At 42.4% G+C, this 15,523-nt stretch overlaps 1 protein-coding gene across 1 annotated transcript in view; it reads left to right on the top strand.

Annotated features, from left to right (window-relative positions):
* Positions 1-15,523, top strand: part of CCDC57 (coiled-coil domain containing 57) — a 53,381-nt gene that overhangs the window by 815 nt on the left and 37,043 nt on the right. Inside the window, exons 3-4 of the mRNA XM_074847249.1 lie at positions 130-322; positions 14,228-14,336. Coding sequence (XP_074703350.1) covers positions 130-322; positions 14,228-14,336 — 302 coding nt within the window. The remainder of the gene's footprint in view (positions 1-129; positions 323-14,227; positions 14,337-15,523) is intronic.

The following is a 15,523-nucleotide window of genomic DNA, read 5'->3' as shown; positions in this document are numbered from 1 at the left end:
ACCCGCCCCAGCCCGTCTGCGTCCCGCCGTGCGGAGCGCTCCGGCGCGGCGGCGGCTCAGCCCCTCCCACGCCAGCGCCCGCGCGCCCGGGTCCTCGCGCCGCCACGTGACTCCGTCCCGCCGCCACAGGTTGGCGCGCGCAGGGGCCGCCCTGCCGCGTGCGGCCCGGCCCCGCCGGCGCGGGGAGGCCTCGGGCCGGGCGGGCCGCGCCCGGGGCACCAGCGTGGGGCGCGGCGGGGGCGCGTCCTGCCCGCGTGGAGAGCGGCCCCGGCGGCCGAGCGGCGGACTCGAGCGAGCGTCCCAGGCGGCTCCTGTCGTTGAGGTTGGTTCTGTGCCGCCGTTTCTGTGTTCCAGGGAGCGATCACAGTTTCTCCGTTGTCTGCTCACATAAGGAAGAATCTGATGAGCTTCTTGCTGTTGTTTTTTTCTTCTTAGTCATTTTGATTGTGGTGGTGTGCGTTCTGCAGAGGACTTACAGGCTTCCCTCTTCATCCTTCAGTGAGGCAGCACCACCTGTGAATACGCCTGCTTGAGCCACCTCCCCTTTTACATCCGGACAGAGTGAGCTTTCTGCGCTTATCTGCTGTGGCTCTACTGCTGCTCATACAAATGTTGAATTATAAAGCTGAGTGTGTGTCGATACTGCTATTATTTAGCATCCATTCAAGTTGTGATGGGCTTCTAAAGTGCAGTACAGAAAGCAGCACTCCTTAGGCTGCTCAAGGCTTAGGAAATTCAGGAGTAGGTGCTCCACTCCAATCTGGCGTATAGGGGAGTGAGCGTCTCCCTGTTCTCTGCACTGGTGAGGCTCTGCACCTCGAATACTGTGTGCAGTTTTGGGCCCCTCCCTACGAGAAAGACATTGAGGTGCTGGAGTGTGTCCAAAGAAGAGAACGAGGCTCGTGAAGGGTCGAGAGAACAAGTCTCATGAGGAGCCACTGAGGGAACTAGAGTCGTTTAGTCTGGAGAAAAGGAGGCTCAGGGGGGACCTTAATGCTCTCTACAACTACCTGAGAGGAGGTTGTAGTGAGGTGGGTGTCGATCTCTTTTCCCGAGTAACAAGTGATAGGATGAGAGGAAACGGGCTCAAGTTGCGCCACAGGAAGTTTAGACTGAATATTAGGTAATATTTGTTGCCTGGAAGGTTTGTCAAGCGCTGGCACAGGCTGCTCAGGGAAGTGGTTGAGTCATCATCTCTGGAGGTATTTAAAAGACGTGTAGATGTGGCACTTAGGGACACAGCTTAGTGGTGGACTTGGCAGTGTTAGGTTTATGATTGGATTCAATGACCTTAAAGGTCTTTTTCAACTTAATGACTCTGATTCCTACCACCTGTGTGGAGATGCACAGGGGTAGGCTTCGAACTAGAAGAGGATAGGTAGGATACAGTATTGTCTTGTGAGAACTATGGTGTTGCACAGATTAGTTGCTTCCAATATTTTAGAAGGTACTTGCTGAAATCAGGTAATACAGAGGAAGAATCTGAAACTCTCTTAATGCTACAGAAGTTCTTTCTTTTCCCTGCACATTACATTTGCTTTGGTTTTTGATTCAATGTTGCTGCAGTACCCATTTGGACCTGCTTAGGGATTCATTGCAGTAGTGTGCAAAGATGAGCAAGGCAGGGTGGTTTGATTTGGGTAGATACCATACAGCCAGTGAGACATATGTTGCTAATCTTAAAGATCAGTAAAACCAGTTTTTGGCTGTTCTACCATTACCTGAATTTAGGCCATTTGCTTACAGGCTAGCTGAAGGCAATTGCAGAAGAGCAAAAACCACTGATTCTTGTGGAGCCTCTGAGGCAAGCAGTGCAGTGCCCGAGGCCCAGAAAAATTGGTGGGTCTAGCCGCTGAAGACATTTTTATGTGTCTTTATAGGTAATCTTGGTTCTCTCGGAAAAGGAAGTATGATCTCCATTGCCAGTCCCAAAGGACTGGAAAAACTCTTACAGTTTTTGAGAGGGAGATAGTTTTATTTGTCATGACCCCACCCTCTGACTGTAATTTCTTAAGGGGGACAGTTCCATCCTGCAAAGTCATCTGATTCGTTACAGCACTTTACTTGAATTGCTACATCATAGAAATGTATACCCAGCAGTAGAATTTTTAATTCAAACCTTAAGAGATATGTACTTTGTGAAGGTATTTTCAGGAGGGACAGAGGTGCCTAGGAATGGAGAGGAGTAACAGCGAATGTGAAGTTTGGCAAAATACCTAAACCATCAGTATCTTTTATAGCTACTCAAATGATATAAGAGGCTAGATAAGGAAAGAAGTGTTAACCAAACATGTTAAAAAGTCAAAAAAGAGGACTGGTGTGTCCTTCACATCTGTCAACATTGCCCCTACCAAAGCCTCCATCTCTCTGCCACCTAGTCAGCAGAGTGCAACACATGCTCTCTAGTTAGCTTTCAGTTGTAGAACACTCACACCATTTAAGAGGTCAGTGTTTTTTTTTCTAGAGGCAGTAGAGTGTCACTGCAGTTGGTCTGTTTTTCAGAAGTGGATGTCCATAGGCACAGACCAGCTGCTGAGTAAACTGACCGGTGGTCTGTGGTCTTGCTTTTGTAGCTGATGACTCCTATTGTTTTTGAAGAATGCATTTTCTGAAAGAGATGTGTTCATAGAGGGTGATGTGCCAGGGTAAGTGACAGCCCCCAACATCATCCCCCAGATCACTGGGTTTGATTCAGTATTCAACAAAGCAGTAGTGTAAGTGAGCAGAACACAGGGTTGCTGTGCTTGCAGAAGCCTGCACAGAGTCTGGATAACCTCATAAACACTTGGAACTGAAATGAAGGCACAAAACCTCTATCTGTTAGGTGGAGTTACGTTGCATGTGTTCAAGCATTACATATGCTGCAGTACACTTATGAGTAGAGGGAATATTCAAGTGCAGCAAAGAGAACTCAAAACACAGTGACTTAAGGCATCTAACTATGAAAAGAGCTTTTTGAAAAATTCTTCTTTACAGTTATAACTGAATTTAAAAAATTTCTGCATCTTAGTATTGTTTATCTGTAAGTATTCCACTTGTTACAGATGTTCTCAAAATGTTGTTGAACCCATGAGGAAGCATTAAATAGGCAAATTTTTTATCCAGAGTAGACTGTGAAAGTCTCAGTTTATCACTAAATGAGATTCTTAATAGGAAAGTATAATGCTGGATTCCACCAACCCTCCACTAAAAAGACCTTCACTCCATAATTTCTTACTAGTTTCCAAAGAAATAAGGATCCTGATGTGTTCTTTATTTACCTATTTCATTTGACTTTGTTATTTTTTATTTTGCGTCTTTGCGCCAAGGAAGGCTAGTTGTATTCTGGGTACTGAATAGAAGGGGGCATTGCTGGCTCATGGTCCAGCAGGACCCTCAGCTTTCCAACTGGCTGGCCCCCAGGCTGTACAGGTGCATGGGGTTATTCTTCACCAGGTGTAGGACTTTACATTTTCCTCTGTTGAGCTTTATGAGATTCCTAGATTGTTTCCATTAAAAACAGTGATGTAGTGAATCTGGTAACTGTTTGCCATCCACAGCAGTAAAGACAGTCAGAGAATGCTAGAAATTTTTGCCTGATCAGGCTTTGAAAAAGGCAGAAATGGCTGGAATATTGTTGTTACAGAGTATAAATAGAAAGAGGGTAGCTGACATTAGGATAAAGCATCCTTGCTCTGGAACTTAGGGCTTCTGATGGCAAATGTCTTCCCTTGCACCTCCTGAACTGTAGAAATGCTTCTGTGTATCGTACAGAGACTTGGGTGGTTGCTGCTTGCTGTTCCAAATTCCAGCTATACTCTTTGCTGTTCCTGCAGTTTGTAGGTGAGTCCCAAATATTACCTTAAAAGTGCCTGTAAACATTTATTCTTATTAAACTTTTATAGATGTTTTGGCTTTAAGGCTGTTTTCTTATTTGCACTTGAATGGAGTCTGTTGTATCAATTATGGATTTTCACTGCAATATTTTGACGAATGTTAACAGTAACATTGAACATTTCAAATGGTTTCATACACGACTTAACTGTGCACTGTGCAACGCATACACCTCTGCCTTTGATTCAAAAGGTAAATGCAGCAGATCATGTTGTACAAAGAACCCTTGTAAGATATTTATTGCAGAAAGGCCGGTAATATTCAAAGTTGAGGTTTCGGTAATTCTGAGTTTGTTTCTAAAGCAAGTATGAAAATAAGGTCTTTTTATATGACTCTCAAGATGCAGTTGAAGAACGTGAACTGTACCTACAAAGATGTATATAGTCTTCAAAAATACTAACCCATGGTTGTTGTACAGGTAGACATGGAAAAGAGAGACATGGAAATCAAATTCCTCTAGCCTGGATGAAACTGGAATTTAAATGTGTCATTTAGTTCCTAAATAACAGCACCCAAATTTCAGAGTGGATCAGAAATGCCTGTCCTTTGCAAGCTGTAAAGTAGGCCACTTTTATTTAGAAGATCATGTTTGTATACTGTATACCAAATACATTTCTCAGAGTTCTGGAGAAATAAGTTTATTCATTTGAAGGAAAGCCGCATTGGAAAAATTACTTTTCTGAATCACATTTTAATTTTTATGTTTCATCAAAGTAGACTATGTCCATATTAATTTACTGAGTCTCTGCATGATATTTCTCATAAATCTGTTCCTCTGATTGTCCAGGTAGACATCTTTGGAGTGTGCCATGGCTCACATGGGGCCTGTGTCTTGGAACAATTTTTCCATAGAAACAAGAATGAGGGTGGCAGTTGTGTAATCTTGGGTCTTGTCTTGTTATGGGCCATGATGAGTTGGACACAGCCTTTGGACTGGAAACTTAAAAGTGCTTTGGAGCCTAGTAGTATATTTATAGCCAGGATATACCCTGTTTTTCCTCTCTAAAATGCAGCATTTTCAGAGGGTGGGTCCATTTTCTTTCTTTCTTTGTGAAGCTGCTTCTAAGTGTTGCTGTTTCACAGTATGCTGATGGGGCCAAAGACTTGTATTCAGAAGTTGTGACTCTGAAGGTGGTTCAAAAGGTGGCTGAAATCTACCTTTAGCCTAAATCTACTGAACTCGCTAGTGTTTGGTAAGAACAGAAAATCTGTCTCTCTCTTCTAAATTCTTGTTCATTTTTGCTAAAGGGGAAAAAGGTTTTCTTTCATGTCCATCTATGGAACCAGGACATTTTTCTGCATTTAGTTTAGGTATATACAGGTTTTCTACACTGATGCCAAAATCCATGTTGTGTAGACTGCAATCTTTTTGACTCACCATTAAGATTAAAATTTACCCATTTCGGGCACTATTGAATCACTAGAAGCCAACAGTTAGTCATTTGAGGAACCAACGTGCATTTAACTACGTGACTAGGGACTGTCTGGAGGTACCTTGGAGAAAATGACAGCTAATTTGAAAGGAGCGGGGGGGTGAGGAAGGGTTGCAAAAGATAATGTGGTTGATAGGTTAGGCAACTCTGGGGTAAGACTTAAGTCAGCATGGTATATGGATTTAGACATTTGCCTACTATGTATTGATTCTGATGAGTGCTTTGAGAGGCCCACTGCAGAGTATAAATTATGTTGGGACTTGCACCATAATTTTTGTGTGCTCAGATCTGTAAAATCATTTGAGGCCAGATTTCACTGTGGTGTTTTAAACCAGAGGTGGTTCATATAAACAAATGAACTAAATCCCTTTAATAATTGCAGTATTCTGAAATGATATGTAGATAGACTTCATGTAGCTAGATGAAACTCAGATTTATTTCAAAAGTCAAATTATTAGTTCTGATTCTAGTGTTCAATAATAGTTACTGATGAAAATAAACCCCTCCTTTCTCTAGGTGACATGGGGTTAGGAGATACACTTCTCCTCTGATGACCTAAGGAAAGATATGTAAGAACTGCTGCTAATATTCTATTTTCTTTAAATTAGTGTACTGCACGTATAATTCATGCAACATTCAGGTTTCTGAAAGGTCTCTCATCTGGCAAAGCTGTTTGTGTAGTCCAGAAACACGAAAAAGTGAGAGACCATTACAGGAAACTTGCCTCATGACTTCCAGACAAGCGAGTCATCTAGAGTGACTAAGGGAAAATGATGCTTTACATCCTGTTCATGCGTTACGTCCTCAGTCTCACGTAGACAGTATAGTCTGGTTTAGTTGATAGATACATTTTTTAATAATTAAATGCCTTGGTAGCAGAACTTCTTTATCTGTGCTGCACGACCTCGTGTTGCAGTTGGCCTGAGCTTCTTTTACAAGCTTTTTAAAGTTTTTCATGTGATGCGGTGGGAGTGAAGAGAGGATGGGAAGTTGGTTCCCTGTTTGCTCCGATTCCCAACAGCTGTTCTTGAAATGGGCCAGAACACTCCTTCCTGATCTGCACTAGGGAATAATTGTTTAATACTAGTCTGATAAACGAAATTTATAGGAAGACAGGTGAACAATGAGAGTATGAAACAACTGTTAGCGGTGTTTTGGGAGACGGGGGTGTTATTAAAAGAGACCGGGGCTACAGAGGAGTGCGCACATGCTGACACAATCAATGCGGAGGAGAGGCTGCGGTATGTTAACGGCGAGGGTAAAATGGGGGAAGTACGCGAAAGAGTGTGATCTGCGCTGGAAGCGGCTACAGTGAGAGGCAGCCAGAGCCGCGGAGTTGCAGAGCGAGACGCGCCGCCGCGGGGGAAGTGGCGCGTCTGGGGCGAGCGGGCGGGGCCGGCGCGCGCCGGGGGCGGGGCGGGCGGGGCCGGCAGAGCGCTCATTGGGCGCCGGCGCTGCCCGCCACGGGGCCCGCCCGGGGCTGGCGGCGGCCGCCGTTCCCATGGAGACGGGCCCGCCTCCCGGCCGGGCGCCGTCCGCCGCCTTTGCCGAGGGACGCGGCCCCGCGCGGCGGGCCGGGCCGGGCCGCGGCTACTGCGCGGGCGCCAGCGGGAAGCACCGCGGCTGCACAGCGCGCCGGTGTGCCGATGTGCCGCAGCTCGTCCTTCAGAGCTCTCGATGCGGCGCCCGTGCGTCTTGCTCCCTGTTCTCTCTCCGGGGGCCCGCTGTCTTTCTGCATCTTGCCTGCTACGAAGCGCGCTCTGTGTGCTGCCTCGGGGTCCCAGGCATTATCTTCGGCTACCGTGAGCTCCTCTCCACTGCCTTCCTCTAAGGGCCTTGACCTCGGCTGCCTGCTATCTGCTCTTACGCCTCAGAGCATCTGACCCTCTGGGCCCTCCATGGGACTTGTCGCCTCTCCTCCTGGAACCTGCTTCCTGTCTGCTGGCTGTTCCACTGGCAGTGTTTTCTTTCACTCACGCTGGATTATGTCTCTCCCTCTCTGCACTTAAGGTGTACAAATTTCTGCAGGGTACTTGATCCCTGGCTTGCCAGTAGCATTCCCTTCTTCCCTCCATGTGGCTGTCCCTTCCTGTCATCCCTGAGGATACTTGCTCTAGGGACTCAGTTTCAGTGTTCTTCATGGTGTGTTTCCCTCTGTTTACATTCCTGGACACTCTAGAAGATGTATCCATTTCTCAGTCCCAGGGGCAATTGTTTCTTCCCACCATACCTTGTATTTTACTTATGCAATCCCTTATGCCTCCTACTCTTGTCTGTCCTGCATGATGGCAGAGCCTGGCATCAGGCTATCATGTACCCCACAGCATAGCCCACCTCATACTTTGCCAGAGGTGTGCCCCTGCTCAGCACCTTACATCCCAGGTTTCTCTTACATGTTACAGGTCCTTACCCTATCCCCCACCTTCTGCTGTATTTTATCTGTTCTGATCAGATTGTATAATGCATGATGTGTATTTGCTGTTTTATATGTCTAACCTTACTTGTAAAGAGTAAACCAAGTACTAGCAGTAAAGAAGGAGACAGCACACAAGTGACGCTAGCTTGTATCACAGATTGTCATAATTTTTTTCTTGGAACTGTGTTGACGTGATTTCCTCTTCTCTTTTTTGCAGCAGTGCTATGGCACAACACAGTGTAGCTGTGACCTGTGCTGATTGCTTGTCTCATGACTTGCAGCACATAGTGAAACAGCTGTGCTAATACTCAGGTGGTCTTGGTTCTGCTTCATCAAGGAAAACAGCTGTGGCTAGAGATACCTGATGTATTGGCTGTGTAGCATTTTCTTTCTCATCCTCTTTTCTGTAGTTTTCAAAGGAAGAGAAGCAATCCTGGTTTATTAGCTCTGCCAGTCTGTTATGCACATCTTATTCTTGGTACGATAAGGATATAAGGATAGCAAGGAAGAGAGAAGCAAGTACAGCTTCTTTATGCTTTGAACAAAATTTTGAAGCTTTATACCTCTGACAAATAGGGGTTGTATGGAAGTCTGAAGGTTCTCAAGTATTAGTTTGAAATGTTCTTCAGCATCACCTTGTTCTCCTTATTTGGTTGAAAAGTGACTGGCTCAAACATGGCATCTAACTTCTTGCTGTTGAAGTAGCATTTTAGTAGTAACAGTTACAAAATCTCCACTGAATCAGATATGCCAGCCACATTCAGCTGGGTGTGATTTACAGCCAAGCCATCATTTTCCTTTGGTGAAGAGGCTGATACGAGTCCCATTAGGCTCTCGTGTTGGGGAGTAGGAGTACCTATCAATCACTTCTTTCTGGATGAGCTTGAAGTGGTTGGATTGTAATGGGTATTTTTGCTGTTTAGGTTGTACGGGTAAGCTGTGCTTGTTTTAAGATGTTGTCTCTTATTTATATGTCATCATGTATAGGTTTACTGTTCTTCTTTTGCTGTAAGATATCCAGGCAATTGGTGCAATTTATATTTAAAATTACACTGTTATTTCCATTATGGTCCTTACTGAAACTCACTTGCAATTATAAGTACTGCTGCTATCAAAGACAAGAGGCTCGCTTCTCCCCTATTAAATTGCATTTCTAGGAAATAGAGCTCTTTGATAGAAAGTAATATTTTAAAATTACAGGAAGGCTCGTTCATATTTTTATACAATATGAGTGATTCCTATGTTATATATATCCGAAATTCACCTCAGGATACCACTTTCAGTTTGCCAGTGCCATTAATTTAAGTGAGATATATGGAGATAGGGAGGAGAGTTGTTTTTATAGGGAACTGTGTGGTGCCTTTTAATTTTAAGATAATTGTAGAGAGAGATTGTAAAAGAAGTATCATTTTTCTTAACCACCTGTTTCTAAGAGAAGTTGTGACTTCAGTTTGATGATTTCAAGGAAGTAATAGGCTGGAGCTGTGGTCTTGTTTTTGATTTCTTACACAAAGGTCTTGTCTAATAATGCATTGCTAATTTTAGCCAATGAAGCATACGCCAGGTTTTTAAAAGGCACTTGCAAAAGTGTTTTGATACCTTAATGGGTATAGACTGAGCATAGTTTCTTTCAGTGCCTTGAGTCCAGAAAGCATCTCAATAGGCATTTTTTATCTTTAGTGTATTTATGATTGGGGTGAAGGGGGAAAAGAAGTCAGATTTCGTTAATATTTTTAGCTGTGGTAGCCATCAGATGCATTTGGAGCAAAGTAGCTGAAAGGAACATATAGAAAGAACAAATTTTTCTTAGCATTGCGTATTACAGGCAGGGAGGCAGTACTGTTCCTGAATACCCACAACAGTGACTGTGACAAAAAATACCTATTTCTGCTTACCCAAATGAAGAAGATACTACTTATACCATTTTCTACAAGGTAGCGTGATTTGCCAATGAGACATAGAATATGAAGAGAAAACATAATTTTAATTGCCTTGGGAATAAATGTGAAATCTAGGCCAGCAGAGTTGAAAGACCACCAGATCATTGTGTCCTCTAGCAGTGTTTGTTATTCAGTGTACCTGGGAAAAGCAAGCTTGAGGTTTGTTTTTTTTTTTTCTACTTGTCATGTCCAACGATCAGAAACTAATTTTTTAATCCTGGAGAATTAGAGTTGTGTAGTTTTGTTTGTGAAGAAAAATGTTGTTTAAATTGTGGCAACCTTTAGCATAAAGATACTGCATCATGTTTGCTGATCTGGAAATCTCGTTTAAAGAGATTAAAGAGCCACTATTTGAAAGGCATGCTTGTCTGATTTGTTCTCTGCATCCCTGTGCTTATCCAGATGCGATTATCTGTAACCACTGACACAGAATAATACTGTACAGTGAGAGAAGCTGTATCTGAGCAGAAACTACCTTTTTTTTTTTTTTTTTAAAGCAACCATGGTGCTTAGAAATAATGTTTTCTTCTTCTACAGAGTTTATCTTAGATATGAGGCAAATATGGAGAATAAACAATAGCAAGAGATGGAAGTGAAGCAGGTAAAGGGTTTTACCAGTGAAAGCACAATCTCTATGTTGTTTATTTTCCTTTTTAGTTTTAAAGATACAGTTAATATGATACTGAAATACAGGTGTTTTCTCATCCCTGTTGGCTTTTCTGAAAAGTAACTTCAAGGTGGACTTAACTGTGGACAGAACAGCAGCTTTGTAGTCCCGTGAGTAATTGTGGGAGGACAAGAGAAATAGGACACAGCAGTTGGTATTATTGATATAAGAGAAGGCTGGACTGTGACTTGACTTGTCATAAATGTCTTCAAGAAAAGAGAAATGTGCATGCAGCTTACAGTGACTCAATCTTTTTATGCCTCTATTTTCAATCTGTATAAAGAGAGGAGAAAATTATGTTTTCCCACCCCAAAATTTAGTGTCATTTCATAACTGATTTGGAAAGTCTTACCCCTGGACAATGCAGTACTATAAATAAAAGCAAATTCTGCTTCTAGAAGTGGCCAATGCCTGATGGTCCAGGAAACTTTACAATTTAAATTTAAAATTTACTGGTAATTAATTATCAGCTATGCAGTAATTTGGGAGTGACAAGATACTTGATTTCCATTAGCTATCAGTCTTAACTGTCTTCTCTCAGCTCCTGTTTCAGATTTATAGTAGTGTTTCACATGGAGAATGATCTCCTTCAGTGGAAAGAAAAAGAAGGGAAAGAGCAACATGCTTGCCAGTTCCTGTGTCAGAAGAAAATGCTGCAAGATGTCAAAAAGCAGCTCCAAGACATGCATGAACAATTTAACAAATTGAAAGAAGATTTAGTCTATAACCTAGAAGAGAGAGATAAAAAGTTAGAACGCTATGATGTCACAGTCATTCATCTGAAAACATCTGAAAATGCTAAACAGGCAGAGATTAGTGATCTTAGAGTACAGCTGGGTAAAGTGGAGCAAATGCTTGTCAAGGAAAGAAGAAAAAGACACAAACTTCATTATTGCTATCGATGACATATTGAAGAACGTAAATCAGAGCTGGAATGGTTTTGCAGGTGAGATGCTTGAATAGTATGCAGGAAAAGAGACATTTAGGACATATTTGGATTGGGATAAATCAGTAACATCATTCACAGATGTTAGAGAGCACTTTGAGCACGGAGATATGATTATCTATTCTGACAGGAACACCTAGAACGTGAACAGAGTGAGGACTAAAAGAAGTTACTTGGGCTATTTTTACACCTCCTATATCTTGGTTTCCACAGTGACTTGACTGATTTCTGGCAATGTTTTAGAGAAAAGGATAGTATTAAGTGAAAGTGAGGATGCTTTTAAACATACAGCGTGTCCCTACATAAGGGTGCATGTTGGGGAGATGATATAACTGGGTGGAGATGGTATAATTATAAGGGAAACATAGTGTGGGGAGCAGATTTGTCAGAAGGGAATGCTTTTTCCTCGGGTGCTGAAACACCTCTGGGAAATGAAATGAATCTGAAAGTGTTGTGATATGTCTCCTGTGTGTTATATCAAGATGCACTTGTCTTCTGTGTATGTGAGGAGACAATTGATAATGGTATCAACCGTTGTCAATAATATTATCTAAGGCTACTAGACATTAGTTGCTGTACTGTGCTATGGATTCCACACAAATGGTTCAGCCTTTCAACTATTTCAAGCCATTGCAAGCTAATCATATGATAGGAGTTGGGTTTGTGCACTCTTAAATACATTTTGTCCCACCTTCTCTGATAGACCTCTGTGAAGGACAGAAGTCTTGTTGGGGCAAATCCAGTCACAGGACCAATATTTATGACTAATACAACCAATTAAAAGATGAAGATAGCTAAAGCAATGCACGTGTTTAGTTTGGCCATTCTCACTAATTTTTATTATTCTTTATAGACTTCTAAACCTTGTGGGGAGGGGGAGTATAAACGCTTATTTCTTGATATCTGTCTGTCCATTGCTCTTGTTTAATATAACTACTGTCTTCAGATATAGCAGTATCTTTGGGATTATTCTGTGTTTAAAATGGTAACTGCTGTAAAGTGTTCTGGGTCATGCTGCATTTATAATGTAGAGATGGCTGGATAAGCTTTAAATACTTTTTTTTAGTTATTAGGAGTGATCTGTAATTCCTCAAAGGCCATTAACTGATTGATAGTACTGTGGTTCTGGAGCATATGCAAATTTATTTAAAGCCAGTTCAGGAATTTTGTATAGAGCGTATCCTTTGGGAATGGAAGGAGGAGTTTGAGTCTTTTACACCCAGCATTGCCTCTTTGCCAGGCTGAGCTGGATACTGATCTCTGAGCAGTACAGCAATTATTATTCTGATCTGCCCTGCCCTGGAGAGTTGTGGGATGAACAAGGGATGTGTAAAAGTGCCTGTCTAGACTACACTGAGACAACACTTCTGTTAGACTTCCTTTATGTGCACAAGTGTTGACTATAGGATTCAGAGTAATTCAGGTGAAGTGTAAATTTAAAAGCAAAATCTGGCAGAATATGAAAGTGAATATACATTTAGGGGTTTGTGATTATCCAGTTCTAGTTTGTGGTTCTGTCTACATAGTTATTATATGATCAACCTTATCTAACCAAATGCAGTGGTCATTCAGCTGCATAAAATAACCAATACAGAGTTGAAATAATCAGAAGGTTGCAGAACTGCACGGTATCAATCCAGGTCTGTTTGGCCATGTAACAGACTGCACCAAGCCTGTTGAATCTTGCAGGGATGAATCCAAAGCTTGAAAAGGTTCAGTGTGTCGTTACAGAACTGAGTGGTCATGGTAGCAGTATCAGCTCTTCAAATTGGTTTGAAATGCTGGCCTTACTGGTATTCTTCCACTGTATCTCAGAGAAACTTTTTTGCTTGTAGCAAATAAAAATACTGGGGGGAGGAGAAGAAAAGATACAGAGCTACTTCTATTTTTAAATGTATTTAAAAGTTCAGATTTCTGATGGGCAACCCTTGTTTTGCAATTTCTTCTTATTAACAGAAATTTATGGGTGGAGGAGGAACTTATACTTAAGTGGAAGTCTTGCACTACATTTCAGTGGATCCTCAATATTTTGTATGCAGCTAACTTTTGAAGTATAGTTTTGAGAAATGGCATATACTGTTATAACTGGTTTCAACTGGCATGAGAAAAAATATTATAGTGACTGTTTCTTTAGAAAATTATAGCATCTTGTATTTATAGAATCACAGAATGGTTTGGGTTGGAAGGGACCTTAAAGATCATCTAGTTCTAACCCCCCTGCCCCGGTCAGGGACATCTTCCACTAGCCCAGGTTGCCCAAACCCCCGTCCAACCTGGCCTTGAACCCTTCCAGGGAGGGGGCAGCCACAGCTTCTCTGGGCAGCCTGTGCCAGGGCCTCCCCCCGCTCACAGGGGAGAATTTCTTCCTTAGATCTCATCTAAATCTGCCCTCTTTGAGTTTAGACCCGTTCCCGCTCATCCTATCCCTACACCCCCCTGATCAAGAGTCCCTCCCCCCTTTCCTGTAGCCCCTTTCAGTCCTGGGAGGCCGCTCTAAGGTCTCCCTGGAGCCTTCTCTTCTCCAGCTGAACCCCCCGACTCTCTCAGCCTGTCCTCACAGCGGGGGTGCTCCAGCCGCCCGAGCATCTTCGTGGAGCAGGTCCGTGTCCTTCTGCTGTTGGTGTCCCCAGAGCTGGACCCAGCACTGCAGGGGGGTCTCCCGAGAGTGGAGCAGAGGGGGAGAATCCCCCCCCTCGCCCTGCTGCCCACACTGCTCTGGGTGCAGCCCAGCACACGGGTGGCTTTCTGAGCTCAGAACACACGTTGCTGGCTCACAGGCAGTTTTCCATCCGCTAATACCCCCAAGTCCTTCTCCTTGGGGCTGCTCTCAATCCACTCATCACGCAGCCTGTATGTGTTATGTGTTACTGTTCAAAAACTTCTACATATGTATGCCTCATTAGGTCACCAGAGATGTGTTTTAATGGAAATTTGTTTCATTTTTGTTTATAGCTCTAGGAACAGTCACATAGATCAACAGCATGAGGAGTATATGAACCTGAAACAACACATGGAGAGAAAAACCCAAGAACTGGAAGGAGAGCTCCCTTGTCAGAAACAGGTATAAGAATACAGAGAAGCAATGTTGTGTTGCTCTAGTGCCATCTAGCAATCCTTTTTTCAATTTTCTTTTTTTATTAGAATTTAACACTGCTGTAGTTGTATAAGCTTTTAATTTTTTGCCTTTTTTTGTCTAAATTGGTGAGATTTGTAATGATGGTTCAGAAAATTATGCACTACTTGTGTAGTAGCTGTTGCTTGTCTGGCAGCTGCCCCTTGTAAGGAACTGTTAAGAATGTGTTTAGCAATCTGAGATTGTGTAAGATTATTTTATGTAGACAGCACACTGCTAAATTTGTTAACCTTGAAACCGCAGGAAAGGTCAGCATCTAGAAAGTAGAGGCAGCCTTAAGCAAGATAAGTAAATGTACATTGTTTGTCGTACTCCTAATTACAAGGTGCTTTTTTTTTTCCCCCTTCTGCCTCCTATATTGCTGTCATTTCATTGTAAAAGCATAATCTTACTAATAGTGAAATTTGACCTTCAACTGTGATAGCTTAGGGGGGCATTACACACCTCTATATTACAAACTTTAAAGAACAACAAAACCTTCCTTCTTTGTTTTTGTACAAAATGTATTTGATATTAAAATGACTTTTAATTATTTACATATGAATGTGTTTAATTGTTAGAATTAGAATGATTCCTTTTTGACCTGTCAACCAAACCAATATATAATATAAATGGAAGTGGTGAAAGAGATTGTTAGGCAATTACATATTGCACCCAACACCTGCCAGTCCAAATCTCGTTGCCCTCAGTATAGTAGTCCTGCTGAAATAACCTGTCATCCAGGAGTCTTTTACCTCCCCAAAGGCAGATTATGAACCTACCCAAAGGAGTATGAGCACTTCTCACTTGAACAATACTTAATAACTGGCTTGATTTAGAAATTGTGTTGTGTGGTTAAACTGTAATGATAAAGCTGGATAACTGTTGTTCGGCAAGCATAAGGGCATATCATTTAATGCACGCTATATCTTGGAACTTTTTTTTTCCTCCGGTGTGGTATCTCCATTGTTTATGACTTGCAACTAAAGAAGCACATTTACATGCTTGGCATTGGGTCTCTTTGCAGTCATTTCCCTTAACCTAACAAATGATATTGCATCAATTAGCCAAAATCCCTTGTGACATCATCCTCTTGTTTTCAAATTTCAATTGTGATTTATCAATTGAACTTCTGG

The sequence above is a fragment of the Strix aluco genome, chromosome 21, assembly GCF_031877795.1.
Source record: "Strix aluco isolate bStrAlu1 chromosome 21, bStrAlu1.hap1, whole genome shotgun sequence".
NCBI lineage: Eukaryota > Metazoa > Chordata > Aves > Strigiformes > Strigidae > Strix > Strix aluco.
The sequence above is the reverse complement of the archived record's forward strand: the minus strand, read 5'-3'. Positions and strand labels throughout refer to the sequence as shown.